Raw genomic sequence first — 23,161 nt, forward strand, 5'->3', positions numbered from 1 at the left:
ATTTCTTAAAACTTAAAATGAGGAATCATTTCAGGATACATTGGCATTTCTTACCACCACTGAAAACCTTTTCTTGGATTTCAATTAAATACTTTGTTTTTCACTTCTACAGATCCAACATGGCTATCAACTAATTTGGGCATTTTAACCTGCATTGAGTGTTCTGGAATACACAGAGAAATGGGTGTTCATATTTCTCGAATCCAGTCATTGGAATTAGACAAGTTAGGAACGTCTGAACTCTTGGTAAGTTTCTTCACTTAGGATTTTTTTTTTTTAAGTCAAATATTGACCTGTGTATATGAAACATTCTGTTGTATAATTTATGGCCAGGTTTTTTTAAGGTATGGGTTTTGCAGAATGTTGTCTTCATATTTTTGTATGTATCTTTCAGAAGGGGTTTTACTGTTACATATTATTGATACCTTTTACCACTTTTCACTTCTCATGTTAGTTTTCTGAGGTGTTGCAGGTTGAATATTGACATCGGTTGTGATTAGTGCCATCTGAATTTGCTTCTCATTAGGTGACCTTGACTCTAAATTAGGGCAGTCTAAAATCTTATGTGATTTAAAAAAATGAAAGTAAATTTAACTTGACAAGTGAGGATAACCGTCACTAATTTTGACAGAAAAATGTTGGATTAATCTTTCAATTTGAGGGAAGAAACTCATTATGGTTATGAAATGAATTTGATGTGAGGCTACTAAAACAAAAAATAAGGAAGAAAAAGATACAAAGAAAACCAGTTATAGCAGGTTTATCTCCTCAGTTGTGTTTGGCATGTGAGAAGACACTTGTTATTGAGATTTTGCATGGGAAAATTAAGAGAATACAATTCTGGATTTGTGTATAGGTTTAACATTAGCAGTATTACCCTTTTTGAAAGCTTGAGTTGTTTGCAAAGTTACTGTTCATTTAAATCAAATTTTACTAAGCATGACTTTCCAGTAGATCTGAGCTTCTTTCCAAAAGGAACTTCCTCATCAGTGTATTAGCACTGTTTCAGCGTTGATGCTTCTAGTTCCTCATTTTGATTTTATACTGGTGGAAGATTTCTTCAAATACAAATAATTAGCTGTGACTAGTACAAGTTCTGGGATAATAGGGTTCACCTTTTATAGGGTTCATACTTTTAATTGTTTTATATCAAAATGTAATCATAGTGCTTTAATTTTGTGATGCTTTGTGTTCCATCTGTTATTAATAATCTGAAAAATGTACATTAGTAGTCGAGTTTTTAGGTTGCTGTTAGAGTCAAAAAAAAACCCCATCCATATATGTATTTTTTTTCCTTACTGCAGCTGGCCAAGAATGTAGGAAATACTAGTTTTAATGATATTATGGAAGGGAATCTACCTAGTCCTTCACCTAAACCTGGTCCATCAAGTGATATGTAAGTTTTGAATCTGTAAATTCTTTACGTTTACTGTGGAATCCATATATGTGATGTAAAATGTCTTAAACAGTAACCAAGCCAGAGGAGGGCTAGTATGGCAGAAGTCTGGGTTTTTTTATTCCAACTATGGAGTTTCTTAATAGTTCAGTCTCTTGTCATGTAGTCGTATTTTAGCTATCTCAGCTTCTCAGTTTAGAAAATATTTAAAGTTTGGGTTTCAAGATTTATTATTTTGAATCTTGAATGTTTTCGAGCTTTGTGGTATACCCTCAGGTGATCGATGCAGCTGGACTAAGTGATGCTCGCTTCAGGTCCTGTCTTGAGATGAAGATGTGCTTTTTCTTCCTTTCTGTGGTGCTGAAGTTGCACAGAGAGCGTAACAGGTGTGGGTTTGCCACACAAGACCTTTTAACCTATTACGCTGTTTTGTAGCCAACTCAGTATTTTTTTCTTTCATCCTGTTTTTAGCATGCTTTTCATGCTTATCCTGTTTTTTAATATGCAGATATGTTTCCTTGAGAAATAACAGTTCTGGCTTTGTTTTTTTCTTTGGTCTTAGTCCCCAGAGTAATTTTCATATGTTACAAGACAGCAGGATAAAATTGAATGGATACTTTATTTGGGGCTTGTTGGCAAGGAAGACATGCATTATAATGATAAATTATATCAGTCTGTCAGATAGTTTTCTGCTTCCTTTCTCAGCTCCTAAGTTAGGCAGGGCGATTTTAAATTTAAATCGTTGACCCATTTTTCTAAAAACTTCTAAACCAAGCTCTATTTTCACACCCCACAGGACTGCACGTAAAGAATTTATCACTGCTAAATATGTAGATCATAAGTTCTCTAGGAAGACTTGTGCATCTGCAGCAGCTAAACTGAATGAATTACTTGAGGCTGTCAAATCCAGGGATTTACTTGCACTAATTCAAGTCTATGCAGAGGGGGTAGAGCTAATGGAGCCACTGATAGAGCCTGGACAGGTAAGCTTATCAGGTAAACAAAGCAAACTATTTTATATAACATGTATTTGTAGAATGTCCAGGACCCAGGGCTGCTACCTTAGAGGCTAAAAGTAGGAGAAATAACAGATTAAAAGGAGGTGGGGTGGGTGGGGGTGGTGTCTTCCTTTACTTACTGTGACATCCTTGTGGGGAAGGAAAAGAAGACTGCGTCTGTTGTCATCAATTGATCTAAAGGAGTGTGAAACGCAATAATAATATACTGTATTCTAAGTGCAACTGTCTTATGTTGAAAAGCATCTGTTCTGCAGTATGTTTCTTTCAGGAAAAGGCCGACAAAGAGGGATTGACTTGATAACCAAGGATCACCTGATACTGCAGACAGTATCATATCTGCTTTAAGTAGTTGCTGGAGGAGCATATTATTTACTGTATACAAGTCTATGTTTATGAGGAAAGAGTAAATCTGATGCCTTCACAGCTTCTTAGGGAGCATTTACAGAAGTACAATTTTTTTAAACCAGCAATAGAGATTTTTTTTTTTCTTATTATTAGCATTCTGAATACTTGATCTTCCTTCTGAAGTTATTAACAGATTTGGGTGGTTTTTTTTCAGAAAAATCAGGCCAGGTTGACCTCAAGTATCCATGTAGAAATGCTGCTGAAGAGCAACGTAACCTGGTTTTATAGATAATTGCTGCTGTGTAACCACTTGGCTGACAATATTTTCTCCCATTACTTTTCGATCCAACTTGGAGAGATCTCAGAGAATGTTTTCAACAAGTTCTGTGAAAATAGCTGAATTGGCAAAGGATGTGGTGCCTGCTTGTATTGAGTGGAGAGAATAAGCTCAATATAGTCTCATCACTTGAGATATCAGAGTGCTTATCATGGAAACACATTACAAATCCACTAATTACGAAGTAAACTTCCTATATTTGTCATCCATAGCATTTGCCACAGAATTAGCTCCTTAGCATTTCTTTGCTCAGTCAGTGATACCTAGAAAGATATGAACATCAATTAAAATGTAGTCTGCAGTTTGGACATTTATAGCAGCTTTCTCTACTGTAAATTCTCTGATGTTTAATAAAGTAATGACTTTAATTCTAAATATATGTGATACATATATATTTTTTTAAATGCCCTTTATGAGCATCTCTGCTATGAGGACAGGCTGAGAGAGTTGGGGTTCCTCAGCCTGGAGAAGAGAAGGCTCCGGGGAGATCTTACAGCAGCCTTCCACTACTTGAGGGGATCCTACAGGAAAGCTAGAGAGGGACTTTTTACATGGACATGTAGTGATAGGACGAAGAGGAATTGCTTTAAATTGGAAAAGGGAAGATTTAATTGGACTTTAGGAAGAAATTCTTCATGGTGAAGGTGGTAAGACACTGGAATAGATTGCCTAGGGAAATTGTGGATGTTCCCTCCCTGGAAGTGTTCAGGGCCAGGTTGGGTGGGGCCTTGGGCAGCCTAATCTGATGGCAGACATCCCTACCTGTGGCAGGGGAATTGGAACTAGATGATCTTTATGGACCCTTTCAACCCAAACCATTCTGTGAGTCTGTGGTCAATAGGAGTTAACGAAATCTGGTTTTAGATTAATTTCTCGTGCAACTTTTAAAGTGAGTTGAACAGCATTTATATTTTCATTTAAATGCATTAATGCATATGTTACATGTATGAAAACCTACAGTATGAGTCAGTTTAAGCTCAACAAAGAGAAATCCTGTATATAAGGAGGAACGACTCCATGCAACTAATGTATGCTGGGAACCACCCAGCTGGAAGGCAGCTTTGAAGAAAAAGACCTGGGGATCCTGGTGGACACCAAGCTCAACATGAATTAGCAGCATGCCCTTGTGGCAAAGAAGGCTAATGGTAACCCAGGCTGCACTGGGCAAAGTATTGCCAGCAGGTCAAGGGAAGTGATCCTTCCCCTCAGCACTGGTGAGTCCACACCTGGAGAACTGTGTCCAGTTCTGGGCTTCCCAGTACAAGAGAGACTTGAAGATACTGAAGAGAGTCCAACAAAGAGCCAGAGAGATTTGAGTCTGGAGTACCTGATGTATGAGGAAAGGCTGGATAAGAGAAGGCTTGAAGGGATCCTATTGAGATATATAAATACCTGAAGGGGGGAGGGTGCAAAAAAGATGGAGCCAGGCTCTTTTCAGTGGTACCCAGTGACAGGGTACTGGGTACAGACAGGGTACCAGGGCCACTGAGCACAGACTAAAACACAGGATGTATCCTCTGAACATCAGAAAATACTTTATATTTTTGTTGTGTGGGTGACCAAGAACTGGCACAGGTTGCCTAGGGAGATTGTGGAGTCTCCATCCTTGGAGATATTTAAAATACCATCCAGACAGAGTCCTGGGCAATTGGCTCTGGGTATGATTCTGTAAGAGATCTAATATACATAAGACTATGATTTTTGTGGATTTTTTCCATGGCTTTGTAGGAAATAGTGTTGTGGCTCTGCTTGGTGCTTACCAAGTGTCATAAAGCAACAAGTACTGCAAACTTGCTCAATATTCCTTGAAAGGAGCCCTTTTAGTTACTAGTAGCCCAAATGGTTAAAGGATCCTCAGGATTGTTCAAGGGAGGACTGGTTTTGGGAAAGTTATGATCTCAGAAAGTGTGATGCTGTTACCTCTGAAGCATATGGTGTCTTTTAGAGATCAGAAAGGCAATAATTGTTTTTGTCATAATTTCCTTGTAATATTTTTCTGTTGAAGGACTTGTAAAAGATTGAGTGACATATATTGTTAAGTCTGATATTGTAAGCTTTGCAGAAATAAGACACAAAAATCCTAACTTTTCCTTACGTCTTTTTAGGAGCCAGGTGAAACAGCACTTCATTTAGCAGTCCGGACTGCTGATCAAACCTCTCTCCATCTCGTTGACTTCCTTGTACAAAACTGGTATGGATTGCTCACTTTTCATTAAATTGTGCATGAAAAATGTAGATGTTCAAAGCTGGCCTTGCAGTGCTTTGGACAGTGTTTGCTCATCACTTAATCCTTCCCCTTAGATCTGTTTCAAAAGAGCATAATTTAGTATCTTTGAGTTGACCTTTGTGCAGCTAATGAGAAGAGAAAGGGAAAGAAGCGTAGATTAAAAACATGGAAAGCAATTATATAAAAAGAGGATGAAAGAAAAAAACTACATAGAGCAAAAGAGAGCATTGATTTAGAACTCATGACAGTATGAAACAATGCAAATGAAATGATTCAGGTAAAGGAGGGATGAAAAGTAAACATTCTAAATGCAGGATGTACAAATAAATTGTAAGCGTAGAAAAAAAGGATCTTTCTCGGAAAATTATTAATAAAAGCCAGATTGACTTTATAAAAAATGCTGTGATTGTTAATAAACCTATTAAAGCTATTGAGAGCGTAATCTTCATAACTAGTTATTTTCAACGTCTAATTCATTGGCTGAGCTATTCTTTGTTGTTGAGAGATGTGTTCATAGAAGTGACAAACCTTAATGAAAACATGTTCTTAAAAATAATTTGGTGGTGTAGTGGTGCAACATGTTTTTAATATATTTCATAATATAGGTAATGATTAAATGAGATTAGTTCCAGTCCACTTCTTAGTATGTTATTAAGTGAAAAAAGCAGCCATCACTTGCTGTGTCAGTTAGAGTTTTTTGAAGGACAATGAGAGAGGAGGGTTGGGGAAACACAGAATACTTGTCACAACTTGCTTGAGCTGGCAGTGGGGAAAGGCTTGAGGATTTTTTGAACAGTTTTTTTTTCCATCAGAAGAGCAAGTCACGCCTGCTACTAAAGTGCAGTCAGTGAACACTTTTTTTTTTTTTCCTCCTTCCCCTCTCTAATAGTTTGTATAGCATTGTACATATGGAGTGTTAGAAAGTTTAGTATTCTGGTAACAGCATACGCTTGATATCCATGTTCCTAACAACATCTCCGGAGCTACATGGACTAGCTGTGTAACCTGCCCATAAACTTTATTCTACCGCTACTCCCTCCTGTTAAATGGACTGCTGACTATTGTAGGAGTGTTATTAAAGTAGAAAGAAGAGATATGCTGCTAATATTTGCAGTCTATTTGAGATCATAAATTGAAAAATGTCATAAGCCCAAATTATTATTTTAATATTATTAGAGGATTTTTTTATTTTGCATTATTATTTTAAAAGATTGTGTTTAGTTATGAAGCTTCATAGTTTCTTCAAACAATTATCTTTCACATCTTTCTGTCAGCTGTCTGTATTTTTGTCTCAATCTCAAATTTAAAAGCATCTTTTCAACCGTATGGGCTCTGCATGTACTGTTCAATATGGGCAAGAATGAGTGAAAGAAAACTTATCTCCTGAACTTTTAATTTTTATACACACGTTATTTTGATCACAATATGTTAGCAAACTTTGTTTTGAGAAACCTTGTTTTAGGAATTAAAAAGTGAAGGAAGTACAGTGTTAAAAAGCTCTGTGAACCCCCTTGCACAGCTTGTCTTTCCCTAACTCAGTGTGTATCCTTATATTGCTTATCATGACTCTTGTGCATCCTCACAGCGACCCTCTTCATAGTTCTCAATGCATGGAACTTATTAACCTGTACTAACCGTATCAAAATGCATTTTCAGGTATTGTTTAGTGGGCTAATTTAGTATACTTTAAAAAGAAATTCCAGTAAAGTGGCAGGTGGAAAACAACTGGTATGACCTTATAAATGATTAGGTTCAAATCTTTGAGTTTCTGTATCTGCATCTGTAGATGCACAGTCCTTTTCAGCCACAGCTCAAGGAATATCCAGTATGTTTGGAACTATTCTTAATAGTCTTTGTAAGTAACTTTTACTTTTAAAATACTTCTTTCTCCTTGTACTTCATATTTGTCCAGTAAAGTATTTATGCATTTATTATTTATAGGGACACCAGATCTGAAATGAATAGCACAGCATAGTATAATTTTTTGACTGTTTTTTATTTTCTGTTTAGTGGAAACCTGGATAAGCAAACAGCATTGGGTAATACAGTTCTACACTACTGCAGTATGTATAATAAGCCTGAGTGTTTGAAATTGCTTTTGAGGGGGAAGCCAACTATTGATTTAGGTAAGTTCATTATTTAAAACTAGGAAATAAAGACTTCTTGAAACTTCTTTCTGTTATCTTATCCACTTATATATGTGTCCCACTCTGCTAAGTGAATTTTCAAAAGGAAAAATAAAACAGTATTAGAAAGATGAAGAACTTTACCACCAACAAGCCTAAAGGAAGCATTCTGTTAAGAAATATAACTCACGTTCTTAGAAAATGATAATGACAAAAAAATTCTAATACAAAATGCTAATGATAAACCCTAATTTTTCTGCAGAGTTTTATTTCTGACACATTATAAATGACCTGGAATTTCAATTTGGTGTTTATATTGCGAAATTCATCTAGTACTTCTATGTTTTAATGCTTCAAATGGCTGCTCACACTAATTCCATTCTAGATGTGTGTGTGCTTTGTGTACACAAAAGTTAATTCTTCTTTTAATATTAATGTCATTTGGCACTACAGCTTCACACAGAGTGCCCTAGCCACCACAGTAGCTGATTAGGGAAGGGATTAGCTTTCTCAGCTGCCTTTCTTCTGTTTGCCATCTACATCTGTGAGGCAGGTATAACACTTGCTGTGCCTAAATCAGTCCATTTTTCACTGTGGCTTTGCAAAAGCTCAATTAAAAATAGAATCTGTGTAAACTGCTCACATAGGATAGTCTCTCATTTACTAGATGCTTTCCTTTGTCTGCTGTATTCTGAGAGTTGAGACGATATTCCATTAATCCAATTTGTTTATCAGATATGTCCATAGTTAAGAAAATGGGAAAGTTATCTGAACAAGTTTAAGTGTGTTTATTGGTCCTTCCATTGAACTCTTTCCTAGGTAGAGAGGTAGATGGCAGAAGAGTGTTCTTACCTTTTTGGGTCTTTTTTTTTTTTAATGCTGTCACATAGGAGCTGTGTGTATTCTTTAGGCCTTAAAACATATTTTATACTTATAGATTGAAAGTTTGGAATTTATGTAGTCTCTTAAACTGCCATTGTGTTAGCTTCGGTTAAGAAATGTTGTATTTTCATTCCTTTTCAAATTAAAACTCCTGAGCCATCTCAGATCTTTCATAAGGAGCTCTCCTTTTTCTAGGGACATAAATTCTTTAACAAATTCATAGGCCTTTCTACATGACTGCTTTGTTTTTTCTAAAATTCGTGGCTGGTATTCTATATGTAATATTACACAGACATATTTGCTTAGGAGAACTTGACTTTGACTGTTTTCAGTTCCCTGTCACAGAAATGCTTTACAGTCTGGATACGATGTAGAGCATGCTCTGTTGCAGCCCTATGGCATTTAACAGCAATACTGTACAAATAAATTTTCTGTAAGGTTTGTCTATATAAGGTTAAGGCATGGGGTGTGGTTTTGTTTCTTGAGACTTGCTACTGAGCATCTAGGAAGGATCCCATCAGATGTTGTGTCAGAGGATCTTACAGTGCTCAGATAGCATCTTCTTTCTGATCAGGCATTATATTAAGATGTAAGCTATTTTATAACAAAATAGTTAGGAAGTTTTAAAATTATTCTTGTTCAAATGTCATCTTAGAACAGGACTTCTGAATGAATTCAGGCTTCAAACCGCTACATATTAAATAAAGTAAAACATACTAGCATTGTGCTCTTTCATTGAGTTTTCTTTTAATCTTAGATAGTTTTCTTTTTTGAACTATCTTACCTTGTCTGCGTGCTTTTCCTGCTTATTCATGTGAAAGTTTTACTGCCAAAGGAGTTGAGTGGAGATTGAAGTCACTACATTTCTTTATATTCTCTGCTATTCTGGTTAGGAGGGATTTGGGAACTGTCCCAGCACATGCTACTGTTCGGAAAGAACCTGATGATACATGAAATGCATGAGCACTTAGAGTGGAATCTTAAAGAGCTGCAGCTGCTATAGAGTAAATAGATGGTTTTGATCGCTTTTAGAAGTTACGCTACTGAAGTAGTCAAATTTAATGAATAGATTCTTTAGAGATCTCAGAGAATCACTGGGTTTTTTTTATTTTTTGTTTTGTAGTAAATCAAGCTGGAGAGACAGCTCTGGACACAGCAAAAAGAGTGAAAGCTGTCCAGTGTGAAGAGCTGGTAAGAACTGGGAAGAGGGTGGGAAGCAGGGGGGATGCTTACTTCTTTAAAGTTGTGATCTACTTCAGATATCATTACTGCTGTATTTCAGACTTGGTATTGGTGAGGCACTGGAACGGGTTGCCCAGGGATGTTGTGGCTGCCCCATCCCTGGAGGTTTTCAAGGCCAGATTGGATGGGCCTTGGGCAGCCTGATTTAGGGGGATGACCCTGCCCATAGCATGGGGGTTGGAACTAGATGATCTTTAAGGTCCCTTCCAACCCTAACTATTCTACGATTCTATTGCTGCCAGCTGGCTGTCTGCTCATCTGAAGGCCCTACCAAAGATGAATATTTTCTAACTTCAAAACACACCAGTCATTTTCTTAGTAACAGTTTAGGTAAAAGATCTGACTTCGATTGGAATTATTTAGTTATTTTGTCCAGTGTATTTGAAGACCTTAAATGCTGGAGGATCAGGTGTTTGAATACCAATTAATGCATCATTCTTGGACATTTAGGCTTTATCACCCTGAAAGTTCTTAGAGGTATTTCTATTGGGATTACAAAACAACCCCTGAAATATTTAATCTGTCAAGACATTTTAGGTCTGGTTCTTTGTTTAATTTTTCCTGATTTGGCTGGAAAACAGTTCATTTAATGGGACAGATGCAGAGATGGTGAAAAAGCCATGGAGAATTAAAACAACTTGAAATTAAACCTCCTCAAGGGAGAAAGAAACACAAGTGTAATGTCTGGAAGTTAAGGTATCAAAAAATGTAAAACACCAGCATTTGTGGGACTTTGCCCTCTACTGAACATGGTCACAGCAAAAACTTTCTGAAATTTTGAGTATGCGTGAGGGAGGTTAACAAATGCCACTCAAAGTTATTGGAGTTCAAGAGATAAAGGCACTGTTGTGAAACAGGAAGAAGGATTCTACATGAAACCAACAAGACTTGTTTGTTCTTAGCCCTTGTAGATGCCTCTTACCAGCATGAAAGTAGGCAAGTGAATGCAAGTACTATTGCAGGATATAAGTCTTAATTAGTGAGGCAGTTCCACGGTGAAGACAAAACCAGAAGAATTTGCAAACAGTTGTCACTTGTTGCTTAATTTTATTTCTCAAAACTTTTTTGCCTCATTTTGATGATCCAAGGAGGATATCTACTTTCTTTCTGCAGCTGGTAATTTTAATACCCTTCCTTTGACAACTGAAACTTCTTGTCATGTATTAATTACTGCATAATCAAGAGAGCTTGTCCTTCATAAATCCCAATAATTTTCCATATTTCTGGGATACAAGTCAACATTTTGCTATGGTTGATAAGGTGGTACTTTTGCTGACTTCTCAATTACTCCCGTGACTATTGTGTAAGTACTGTTTCCAGTGGCTTCAGTATTCTGTCAGCTGAAAAAACAGATCAGCCATAAGCCAGAAAATTGGTATGAATTACTTTTTTCCTTGCAGTATATATTTAATAAAGTAAAATCTGCTATTAATTTTGACCAACTGATTGTGTTGTAGAAGAAACAAAAACAAGTGGATATTATCGGTGAGCTAATCTAGCAGTTAATCATTTCAGTTGTTGTAATCAAAATTCTGCTAATAACTCACTGATTGTTTCAGTTAACTGTAATAAAATATTTCCATCTTTTCTATTTTTTTCATTTTGGAAGAGGAAGATTATTTCTGCATTTATTTCAAGAGTGGCAGTGAAACGTGGTTAAGAGTAAACAAGAAATATGAGTGAGCAATAAAAAAGCACAAAATAACTAAATGCAGTGTGGTAGATGTATGAAGCCAATTTCTGTTGCATATCTGGAGTCTTAAACGTGTAAAAATTCAATTGAAATTCAATTCCAACTCAAGCAGGTTCATTAATATTGTGTAACAGATGGAAACTTCTTTCTTTCTTCCAAATTTTATTTCAAGGAGATGGTTAAAGGTTCTCCTGAATCAACTGATACTAAATAGACTACATTTCAAAGACGGTGAAGAAATAAATAATAATGGAAAATCTAAGCACTGAAAAGGAGAATTTATCTCCTCAGAATAACCATGGATCTCTATTTTCTTTTTTGCTGATCATTGAATTGGTAGATTTTTAAAGAGTGCAAATGCATATTTGGGCTGGCAAAGTAGAGGAATTTTGTGCATAAGGCACAGTGGCCTCATCCAGCAAGAGAGAGGGAAATATTTAAATAAAGAATAAATATCTTTTATTTCATTTCTGACAAGAGGGTTGTGACTTTAGATGGGTACTAGTTGTATATACTACAATTTATAAAGAGGTTTTGCCTTTTCTTTTTGGAAAGGAGAGCTCCAGATACATTCTGCTCTTGTGCATGTACCTTCTCTTCAGGTAATCTTTTCAAATGCTTGTCGGACATGGCAACTTCTACCCATATAGAGAAAATCTTCCCTTTTTGCCTTCAGGCTGTTTTTCTATACCACAAATAATGATGTTTGTGTGATTACCCTAAAATTGTTTATTTTTAATGTCTGGAATAGCTTTAAACCTGCAAATATTTTTGTTTATTTTTTTCTGTTACAAAACTAATTTTGTTGAAACCAAAGGAACAGCAAGTATTTTAACAAGAATTATTGTTTCTTTCAGCTTTCTCAAGCCAAGGCAGGAAAGCTAAATCCACATGTCCATGTAGAGTATGAATGGAATCTTCGACAGGAAGAAATTGATGAAAGTGATGATGACTTAGATGATAAGGTGAGCATGAATTACTGATGCAGCTTTGCACAAAACCAGTCAATTTCTGTTGCGTGGAAATAAGTGGAAATTAGAGACCCACTTTAACTCTTTTTCCTTACAGATTTTTTTGGGTGTAGAAAACGAGTTTTGAGGCTTTTATTAAAGACTACCAGAGTGCTTTTTGAATACACTTTGTCAACCTAGTTATTACAGACTTGAGTTTCAGAAGTTTTGCTTTGACAAGGCATGCAATATAATATAAATCAGTAAAAGTAGATTACTTTGTCATCTTATCCTCTTCTGAATTCTAGGCTGTTCATTTTTAGCTAGAGGAAATCCAAAGCTTACATACTTATTTTTTCCATAAATTAATTAAAAACGCAGTTGTTGAATGAATTAACTCTATTTTTCAAACACTGTGCTTTGCACTTTGTTCCTGATTAAAAAAAGAAGTAATGGAAAGATAAAACTTGAGGGCATAGGATAATTGCCATCCTAGAACATGTGAAAACTTAGCTTCAGTGTCCTACTTTAGCAAGTCAGTTAATTACTTTGTGCTCCTCTTCTGCAGTAAATGGGAATACACCTCTCCTATTTTATATGGATGCTGTAGAAAGAAATGTGGTCAACTTTTCTTTTTCTGTGACACCAGGGACTGAAAAATTCAGAAACCCAAATAATTTGTGTCCTTGAGGACAGTAGAGAACAAAATTATTATCTGTGCAAGGAGCCTCAGGAGGATGACTAATGCTGTTTGGAGATAATAGCTTGCCTGAACCAGAGCTGCAGTGAAACCGATATTGCTCCATATGCAGCTATTAATATGCAGCAGTTAAAAATTGCTGTGTAAAATTTCTTCAAAGAGCAATTCTGTACACTTAAAAGAGCCATAGCACAGCATATATTGTTAGTTCTGTCAGCAAATAAATCTGATGTGTCAGAAATGGTTATTTTATGTTTAATGTGTGTCCACATAATTGATCTTTGAGGATAACTTTGTGGTCTGAGTAAAAAACTATTTAAACTGAAAATTACTTTTATATTCTAAATACTTTACTAGGATTTTATTGGTATATTATTTAGTATATTGTGTATCTGCTGCTTTAAGAATAACTTTGTGTACATGATGATCTGTTGGTGCTGCAATCTTTATTTTTCAGTTAGAGGAAAGAATCATGTGGGTTGGATTGCTGACAAAGGGAGGAATATAGGCGTATTTGTCCAATGAAGAAAGAAATTATGCTCATGTTCACTAGCATATGTTCTGGTACATTCTTTCCTAAACATATTAACTAGAGTTATTATTAAGACATCTGTATAATATATTTTTTTCTATTCACAGCCTAGTCCTATAAAAAAAGAAAGATCTCCAAGGCCCCAAAGTTTTTGTCATTCTTCGAGCATTTCTCCCCAAGACAAATTGACTCATCCTGCATTTAGCACTCCTAGAGACAAGCAGAGACTCTCCTATGGAGCATTTAGCAATCAGATTTTTGCTTCTACAAGCACAGATTCACCCACCTCTCCAACTGCAGACGCTCCTCCTCTTCCTCCCAGAAATGCTGGCAAAGGTAGGTCTGTCTTCAAATTGCGCTTACAAGCAGGAATTTTTCCACAGTTGTCCTTCCTTTAACCAGATGCATTATAGATTTTCAAGAGGTAGTGTGTTTTTCTTATTACATTGATTCAGTGATATGGTACAATGTGTGTTCAGAACTTCAGAAAAAAAAGTGGGACTGTTCACTTTGTGATGGACTCATTCATAAAAAATGAAATAATGCTCTGCTAAATAAAAGTTGGTTCATTTTATGTAGAAGTTCTGTTCATGTTTTATTAAAGCATATTTAAACATTTGCAGCCACAAAAATACAAGTGGTTTAGAAAAAGGCTGTACAGTGCTGTACAGTGATATGCTGTGAAGTGTCTGACAGAGAGGCTGAAGAAATAAAGCTTTGGAGGAGAGGAGGTGCAAGAACATCTCCTGGCAGTCTGTAATACCAGAATAACCTGTGAAGTGCTAAGCAGGATGGTATTAGAGTTCATTCCTCTCAGTGCATTACTGCTATCCTCTTTTATTTTGGAGAGTGTTATAGGGGTATAAAGAAAGGCGGAGAAAATACCAAGCCCACTGACAGATAGTTAATGAGACATTTACACACTGAAGATCTAAACTAACCATCACCCATTCTTCCCTGAGTGAAACAGACATTTTACTTCTGTAGAATTATGAGTAAAGAAGGTTTCTGCTATAGTTCAATCAGTTTTACAGCCTACATTTAGTTGAAATTAGAGGTGAGTTTTCTTCTTAGTAATGGTAGTGACACTCTTGGTAGTGCTTGAAAGGAAGCAGAACTTATTTCTGTGTGAGATTTAGTCTTGTAGGTGTAGTGGATAGTGATTCTTTGACCTAGATACCTATAAACATCAAGGTTAGAATCATAGAATCCTAGAATAGTTAGGGTTGGAAGGGACCTTAAAGATCATCTAGTTCCAACTCCCCTGCCATGGACATCCCACTAACTCAGGCTGCCCAAGGCCCCATCCAGTCTGGCCTTGAATACCTCCAGGGATGGGGCAGCCACAACTTCCCTGGGCATACTGCTCCAGTGTCTCACCACTCTCATGTTGAAGAAATTCTTCCTTATGTCTAGTCTAAATCTGCCTCTCTCCAGTTTATACCCATTCCCCATCATCCTATCACCACAAGCCTTTCTGAATAGCCCCTCTCCAGCTTTCCTTTAGGCCCCCTTCAGGTACTGGAAGGTCGCTATAAGATCTCCTCGGAGCCTTCTCTTCTCCAGGCTGAACAGGCCCAACTCTCTCAGCCTGGCCTTGTATGGAAAGTGCTCCAGCCCTCCGATCCTCTTTGTAGCCCTCCTCTGGACCCGTTCCAACAGCTCCATATCCTTCTTACGTTGAGGATTCCTGAACTGGACACAATATTCCAGATCAGGTCTCACAAGAGAAGAATAGAGGGGCAGAATCCCTTCCCTTGACCTGCTGGCCACGCTTCTTTTGATGCAGCCCAGGACACGGTTGGCCTTCTGGGCTGCAAGCGCTCATTGCCGGCTCATGTCGAGCTTCTCATCGACCAACACCCCCAAATCCTTTTCTGCAGGGCTGCTCTCAAGCATGTCATCCCCCATCGTGTACTGAAAATGGGGATTGCCCCAAACCATGTGCAGGACCTTACACTTGGCCTTCTTGAACCTCATGAGGTTCTCAGAGGCCCACTTCTCCAGCCTGTCCAGGTCCCTCTGGATGACATCGTGTCCTTACCGTGTGGCAACTACACCACTCAGCTTGGTGTCATCTGTAGACTTGCTGAGGGTGCACTCAATCTCACTGTCAATATCATTGATAAAGATATTAAACAGCACCAGTGCCAGTACGGACCCCTGAGGGACACCACTCATTGTGGATCTCCATCTGGACTTTGAGCTATTGACCACTACTCTCTGAATATGACCATCCAACCAAGTTCTTATCCACCTTACCGTCCACCCATCAAATCCATATCTCTCCAATTTAGAGAGGAGGAGGATGTGGGGGACCGTGTCAAAGGCTTAACAGCAGTCTAGATAGATTACATCTAGAATGAGGGGGAACGGATATAAACTGGAGAGGGGCAGATTTAGATTAGACATAAGGAGGAATTTCTTCAACATGAGAGTGGTGAGACACTGGAGCAGTTTGCCCAGGGAAGTTGTGGCTGCCCCATCCCTGGAGGTGTTCAAGGCCAGGTTGGATGAGGCTTTGGGCAGCCTGATCTAGTGGGATGACCCTGCCTGTGGTGTGGGGGTTGGAACTAGATGATCTTTAAGGTCCCTTCCAACCCTAACCGTTCTATTATTCTATGACTCTATGATTCCATGATTCTATGATTATGGAACAAAACCTTTTACTTTACTATAATTTGTGCAAATATACCTTTTAGGACAAAAAAAAAAAAAAGCCCTCATATTTGTGTTTGGTTTTTTTTTTTACTTATTTAATTTAGAAGTAGCCAAATTGTGGTTTTTTATGGTAGACTTGCTTTATTTGTGATGAAGCCTACAGTATAGTTTCAGGCTTCAGCAGTTATGCTGACGGATGCTGCCTTTTTGTTAGCACTGCTGTAACTTCATATTTCATTTCCACAACGGGTGCTTAGCTTTGTTTTCAAAAATAATGAAGAATTGCTCTCACTGAAATGTGAAAAAGAACGGAACAGTGTTTGCATCAGGTACTTGCTTGTATACATGGTTCAGATGCTTAAGAACTACTGTTCCACCATCAGTCTTTGTCATATGCTGGCAACTTTTGAATGAATCCCTTGGCTCTCTTTTTTTTAAACAGGTTTGTTTTCCATTAAAAGGCAGAGATTTTGCCCAGGGTATGCATTTTCACAATCTGAGTTTCTTTATATAATTTTAATTATTGGTGTGGTTTAACGCCAGCTGGTAACAGCCACTCACTCACTCCACCCTACTAGGATGGGGGAGAGATTTGGAGGGTTAAAAGGGAGAAAACTTGTGGATTGAAATAAGGACAATTTAATAGGTAAAGCGAAGGCCAGGTGCACAAGCAATGCAAAACAAGGAATTCAGTCACAAATTCTGCAAGCAGGTGTTCAGCCATCTCCAGGAAAGCAGGGCTCTGTCATGCACAGCAGTTACTTGGGAAGAGAAACGTCAACATAATGTCCCCTCCTTCCTTCTTCCCCCAGCTTTATATGCAGAGCATGAAATCGTATGGTGTGGAATATCCCTTTGGTCAGTTGGGGTCAGCTGTCCCAGCCGTGTTCTCTCCCAATTCCTTTTGCACCCCAAGCCTGCTCGCTGGTGGGAGTGATGTGGGAAGTGGAAAACACGTGTAAGCACTGCACAGCAATAACTATAAACATCCCTGTGTTTTCAACACTGTTTTCAGCACAAATTGCAAGCATACTCCCATACAACCTACTATGAGGAAAATTGACTTTTATTCCAGCCAGAATCAGCACAACTGGGAACTCATTTGTACTCTTTGTGACTTTACTATGTTGACCTTCCTGTTGGCATTACAGGTTTCCAGTTTTTCTCTTCTCTCCCTCACCTTTTTTACATGTTCCATCTAACAGTCCGCTACCGATTGTGCATTGTCAGACATAGTATACTGTTCCTTCAGTGTGACCTAGGATAACTCTTTTGACCTAAAGCTGTAAGACTTGGAAACTATTCATGAATTCTGTTTCTTTAAGAATAAGGAGGTTGTGTCTTGTATCTGTCTGTACACTGCTTAGTATAGTGCCAGCTTTCAATGGATTGTAATTAATGTTACTTCTTTGTCATTGTATAGTGTAGCTCTCATATGGACTTCTCAGCAATTTATCTTTTTTTCTCCAGAAAGGGCAATATTTATGTTCATATTCCATTTTAAGTACATGTTCAAGTTTCAGAAATGTTAGATGCTCTCCTTGGTGTTCCTGGAAACTGTTTCCCACATAAATGAATCAACACAACAGCAGAGCTACTTGAAAAGGCGTGACGTGTTGAATTCTCTTGTGTTTTCATGTCAAGTATTACACAAAAGAAATTCTTATTTATAATGCAACAAAAAAATATGATACTGTCACTAAAACAGAGAACCAATGCCTCCCAATGGTAATAGTTACATTAACTGCTTCTTCAAGGTGGAAAATGCCAGATTCACATTGTAAGAGGTGTGAGTGGTTGAGAGGAGTGAGAGGTTGCATGGAACTACTGTTAGGTTGAAGTTACTAGATTTCTCTGCCTCAAACATGCCAAAATTTTGCAGTATGTAAGTCGTACGGATTTCTGTTCAATAATATTATAAATAATTTAATCAGTTTCAGAAGTATCCCTTAACTACAAGTCAGTGCTGTCTGGGCTACAGGACTCGGAAAAACGGGTACAAATTGGCAAACGCACAGAATATTCATTGGTCTGGAAAAGTCGCTCTAAAAGCATCATTGCAGACGCACTTACTTATGCTTTATTATAAACTGTGCTACTCCTTGTTGTCTTTCCCAGCTCTTGCTCCCAAACAGATTGTTTGAAAGAAAAAGTAGTCTCTTCACTTCCTTTAAGACACTGGTGACATATCTCAGTTTTGCAACAGAATGAGATAATTTTGCTTCTGTGGGGAAAAAAAATACTTTAGAATTTCTCTGATCTTTTGATATGCTCTACTACCACTACTAATCACTCTAAGTCAAAGTTTAACGTGTAGGCTTGCCGATCAAGTATATTTTTGTTAGAAAAGTTCATTTTAATACCTACCTTTTTGATGTAAGATTATACGAAAACCTAGTATTATATTTTGCTCTAAGTTCCCAAAATAGCAAAAGAAAGAAGAGCATTGAATCTGTAATTAAATTTAAGCTTAACTTCTGTCCCCAGATGTGATCTGATCTTTATCCTCTCTCTGCTGCGAGGCCACAGGAGATACCATGGGACCCTGCTAAAGCATAGAGACGGTCTGTAGGGAGTGGATAGCTGTTGGGATCTGTATTTCAGAAGGAGGCAGAGGATTATAAAGTTTCATGGTTTTCATCCTTTGGGGCATACAGATAAAACTCTTTTTCAAAACATGCTGTATATTTAAACACCTCCCTTTAGCCTTCTGTAAGCTGGCTTCATTCACCAGTGCAGTCCCTTAGTAGCGAGGTTCCATGAGGTTTGCTGAGATGCCACAGTGAACTGCAAGCCATGAAATCTGAATTTTGTGTTGAAGAGAGAAGGTAAGTTTAAAGCAAGTTACCTAGTACACACACCAGTTGCCCCTGGGTTTCGGTGGATGTGGTGTCTAACAATTAGTTTGAGTCATCATTAAAATTGTGTAGGTACAGTTCTTGTGTATATGGGGATCTTTTTTAGGTTTCTCCATACATCCTTACAATGTAAGTCCAAATTTTTTTCCAAGTTGGTAACTTTTCAATATATTCTTAAAAATGTGGCAACATTAGTGTATTCCACACTATACTGGCTGATTTGGGGATGCATCTTACTTTCCTCTATTCTGCTACAGATTTAGTTCATCCTAATAAAATGGAATGTACAGAATGAGCCCACTAGCTACCTAAGTCTTTTCTAGTAGTTTATCTAAGCTCATCCAGGTTCAACCTACTGATATTGGATATTGTCAGTCAAGTCTTTAGTCTGTAACATCTGAAAATCATCTTTTTCATTAGGTTTTTTCCAGCTGACACCTGCATTATGGCTCCGGACATCTAGCAGGCCTGCCTGTTATTTTACAAAAAGCTTAAAAAAAAAAAATAATAAAATCAACATTTAAATAGTTGAATCACTCAGCACAGCAGCTAAATAAACGTTTGCACAACCTTAATTGCGATCCACTGCGAGGGCAATGTTGCCAGCTGGTTTTGTAGAAGTGTTAGACAATCTAAGACAGGTTTTCTTAATTTTAGCAGAAAGCTAATTGATTTTTAATGATTCTGCCTATTTCTCTCATATGGAATGAGCTGGGAGGTTAGGGATCAATTTTCACAGCTGTAATATTAGGTACATAAACCCAGAAGGCATTTCCTTTGTGGTTCCGGTTCAGTGCTGCTGCAGACATCATGTTGTATAATCTGCTTCTTCACTTGATCAAACTCAATTTCTAAACAAATTAGTTAATTTGCATTTACTAGCAACTTCTAAAAGTTGTCTGACTGCATTGCTTGGGGAATTAGAAATCTTCTGAAGTCCACTAATGTGCAAATGTGACTTTAATTATGGTCTTATTTTCAGTACTGGAGAGAGGTGATCTGAAGTAAGACAAACTGAAGAAGGCTTCTACCAATATGTTTGCAAAAATGTCACTCATAAGAACATTACAAATAAGTATAACAGCACTTGTTAATGAAAATACTGTTTTAATATAAACTTACTTTCCTTTGCAGTACCCGTTCTGCCGTTAACTGGAATACTGGTTCTTCCATATCTTTCATTAAGTGGTAAAAAATAAATACAAAATGTGAGGTTTTCACACGCTAAACCCACCATTTCTTGAGTGGATGGTAACAGCTTTGCATGGTTTCACAAGTACACAAATTAATAGATACTATACTAACTGCACAAAAGCTGAAGGGCAATGCACTATTAATTGCAGATCTTTTCCAGTTGTTTACCTTAATACAATAAATCTGAGATTTGGTCTATTTGCTCATGAAAGCATGATTCCTATAAGAAGAAGAAGTGATAAAATATGACAACCACTTTACTGAAAGCAGCTGCTCCCCAGCTAATTCGAGAAAAGAAGCAAAATTTAAAAAATTCTAGGTCAAGATTATTTATTTTTTTACTTTTGTGAGCAAAATAAATTACATGAAACGTGAACTTTGTAACTATGTGAGAAATCATTAAAATGACTATGGAAAAGAAATAATTGGCTTACTTGCTGCCTTATTAGAATCACAAAATATCTTTGATCTAGAAAAGTAATTGCTCTGATTATTACTTAGAAATGCCTGGCTAGTCTGGCATAGTTAAAAATGCCATGTAAGAATTCTTTTGATATTTTGTGTGTATATATCTATACATAATGTGAAGTATTTTATAATAATATTACTGACCGTTTGAACATCATTAGATCTTTGTATTATTCCACCAGGTGTTTCCGTAAACTGTTTTAGATTTCAGAATGTTTCCCTGCTTTGCTTTATGCCTCTTTCTGAAAACACATTTTGAAATTTTCCTTTATTTTCTATTTATTTGAAAGTAATCATGTGTTTCAGCCATCTAATCATTACAGTATGATTTCTAAATGCATATTTATTCCTTTCGTGAAATTAATATAGGAGCAAATGCTATGAGTTGGGAAAGATGCTTTAACTGTCGTATGCAGTTATAAACTTTAGAAAGTTACAAAGCAATGATGTTTTTCAACTCTCTTCTGTGATGTCTGGAGATAAGCTACTAGTGTGAAATATTAAATATTTCCATATAACCACATTTAAAGGCTTTTTGATCCTACTGAACTCTATTTTTTTTAGAGAAGGAGTGTTCATTTTATTGGCAATAAAGAGTACGAATTTTATGCGATGTCTGAAGTTATATTTTTGCTCTCAGCGCACAGTACTATTTCAATGCATTTCCTCCATTTTTTTTCCTTTCAGCCCAGTTTGAGTTATCTGGTGTTGGTGGCGGGGCTGGCGATGGTGTTTGCGTTGGGTGGGAAGGCTGGAGCAGTACAGCAGCAGGACAGCAGGTGGTGGTAGCAGAGAAGCCCTGCACTGTGGCTGTTTCCACTCGCAGGCATTTTGGAAGTGGCGAACTCCTGGAAATGTCAGGAGAAAAGAAAAATGCTGTACTGACATACAGTGAATGTTTGCTACACGCTTTAAAAATAATGTTACTGTTAACACTGGATATGGAATTTTCCTTTCCCCCTCACCACTCCTAGATGTACTATGAGTTACTTACAGTTTATAGAATAACCTTTATGTATTTATTTAAGCAAACTAAAGAATTTATAACATGCAGACCTAATAAATTGCAGTCTAAGGGATTGTCAGTCAAAACTTAGCAAGACAAGTCTTTTATTTTTGCTGGCAGGAACACTTTGATGCATGGCTTAAATTAGCTTGCTTTCTTAAGCTTGAGGAAGAAATTAAAATGAGAACGGATACAAAATGGAGAACAATTTTACTAATCTGCAATAATATTTGACTGCTTTTCAATTAATAGCTTTGTGAACTTGTAAGTAAATGGAGAGGAACAATCACAAAATATATAATTTTATTTACGAGAGTAAGCAATTAATGGAAAACCTGGCATGAAATACCTGTTGGGATTGTGGTTGAAAGATCCTCCTGTGCAGCAACACACCTTCCAGGCTTGAACTGGGAAGAGAATGGATTGAATCATCAACTTCTTATGAACAGTTTTATTAATCTTTTCTTTGGGGTTAAGAAAGAGTGAGGTCATCCGCTGAAAATACCTGCAAAAGTACACTTGCTTATAGGATAATCAAAGTTAATTTTTTCAATATTTAATATTTCATCTAAGGAATTATAGCAAAGATTTTTCTTTACTTCTTTTAATATTTTTATGATATATAGTAATTTGAGAAGGAAGACAGATTTGGGTAATGTTCAGTCTACCTATAGGGACTGGTGATAAATATTTTAACAAGGCAGCTAGAGTTCTGTGTGCAAGTTATGCTATAAAAGGAAGATTTTATTTTAAATACTGTTTAAGAAAGTTAGGTTTTAAAAACATGCAAGTAGGTTCTATAGTGCTACAAAACATGTGACACTGAACTTCAAATTTCAAGTATAATTAAACTTTGCTTTTAAAACTTTGTCGATTTTCTATTTTTATCAAGTCTGTGATGGCAAAGCTCTCTTAAACGCAAAATCCAAACCCCAACAACAAACCCCTTGAAGCAATTCTAGTCCTAATGTAGAACTAATTTAGATAAGTGTCACAAGTCATTTCTTTTGGTGGAACTGGCAGCTGACTTGAGCAGTTGTCCCCTCACTGCATGTTTGCACCTGTCACTGCCTGCTTCCTTAAGCTTCTTGTTAAAGACATTTTTGAAGGTGAATGGTGAGGTTGATTAGAGAAGGCTCTTGTCTTCCCTGTGGTTTATTTTGTCTTTTAATCTATATCTGTTCCCATATCCTGTAAAACATGCATGGTGTTGAATAATGTTTGTGCCAACATTGATACAGGGGAAATAAAAGGTTTAAGGGTAGGAGTGACTGTGGAAGCTCTTATAAGCAATAGTACCATTGAATTTCTAATCTCAGCCTCAGAGAGGGCATTTCTGATATTTATTTTATATTCACTGCATACAACAATCTGCATTGCTCTAAAAATGCATATTCTGAAGTGCTTCAGCCATGGGAGGGAGGACAATAACTACAGAAAAACTTAAGCTTACCATCCTTTTTTCAAAATGACCTCCCACAAGTTTATTAACAGAATTTGTGTGGTTTGCTCTGCAAGGGGAAAA

At 37.0% G+C, this 23,161-nt stretch overlaps 1 protein-coding gene across 4 annotated transcripts in view; it reads left to right on the forward strand.

Annotated features, from left to right (window-relative positions):
- ASAP1 (ArfGAP with SH3 domain, ankyrin repeat and PH domain 1) overlaps positions 1 to 23,161 on the forward strand; it is a 157,181-nt gene that overhangs the window by 118,477 nt on the left and 15,543 nt on the right. For 2 of the 4 annotated variants that reach the window (XM_054057653.1, XM_054057655.1), the window contains 9 exons: positions 113 to 246; positions 1,305 to 1,396; positions 2,193 to 2,379; positions 5,203 to 5,288; positions 7,335 to 7,450; positions 9,456 to 9,523; positions 12,125 to 12,232; positions 13,557 to 13,785; positions 20,103 to 20,156. In XM_054057653.1, the coding sequence (XP_053913628.1) occupies positions 113 to 246; positions 1,305 to 1,396; positions 2,193 to 2,379; positions 5,203 to 5,288; positions 7,335 to 7,450; positions 9,456 to 9,523; positions 12,125 to 12,232; positions 13,557 to 13,785; positions 20,103 to 20,156 (1,074 nt within the window). The remainder of the gene's footprint in view (positions 1 to 112; positions 247 to 1,304; positions 1,397 to 2,192; positions 2,380 to 5,202; positions 5,289 to 7,334; positions 7,451 to 9,455; positions 9,524 to 12,124; positions 12,233 to 13,556; positions 13,786 to 20,102; positions 20,157 to 23,161) is intronic. The other 2 variants (XM_054057654.1, XM_054057656.1) reach the window with 1 other exon arrangement.

This window comes from Cuculus canorus, chromosome 2 (assembly GCF_017976375.1).
Source record: "Cuculus canorus isolate bCucCan1 chromosome 2, bCucCan1.pri, whole genome shotgun sequence".
NCBI classification, from domain to species: domain Eukaryota; kingdom Metazoa; phylum Chordata; class Aves; order Cuculiformes; family Cuculidae; genus Cuculus; species Cuculus canorus.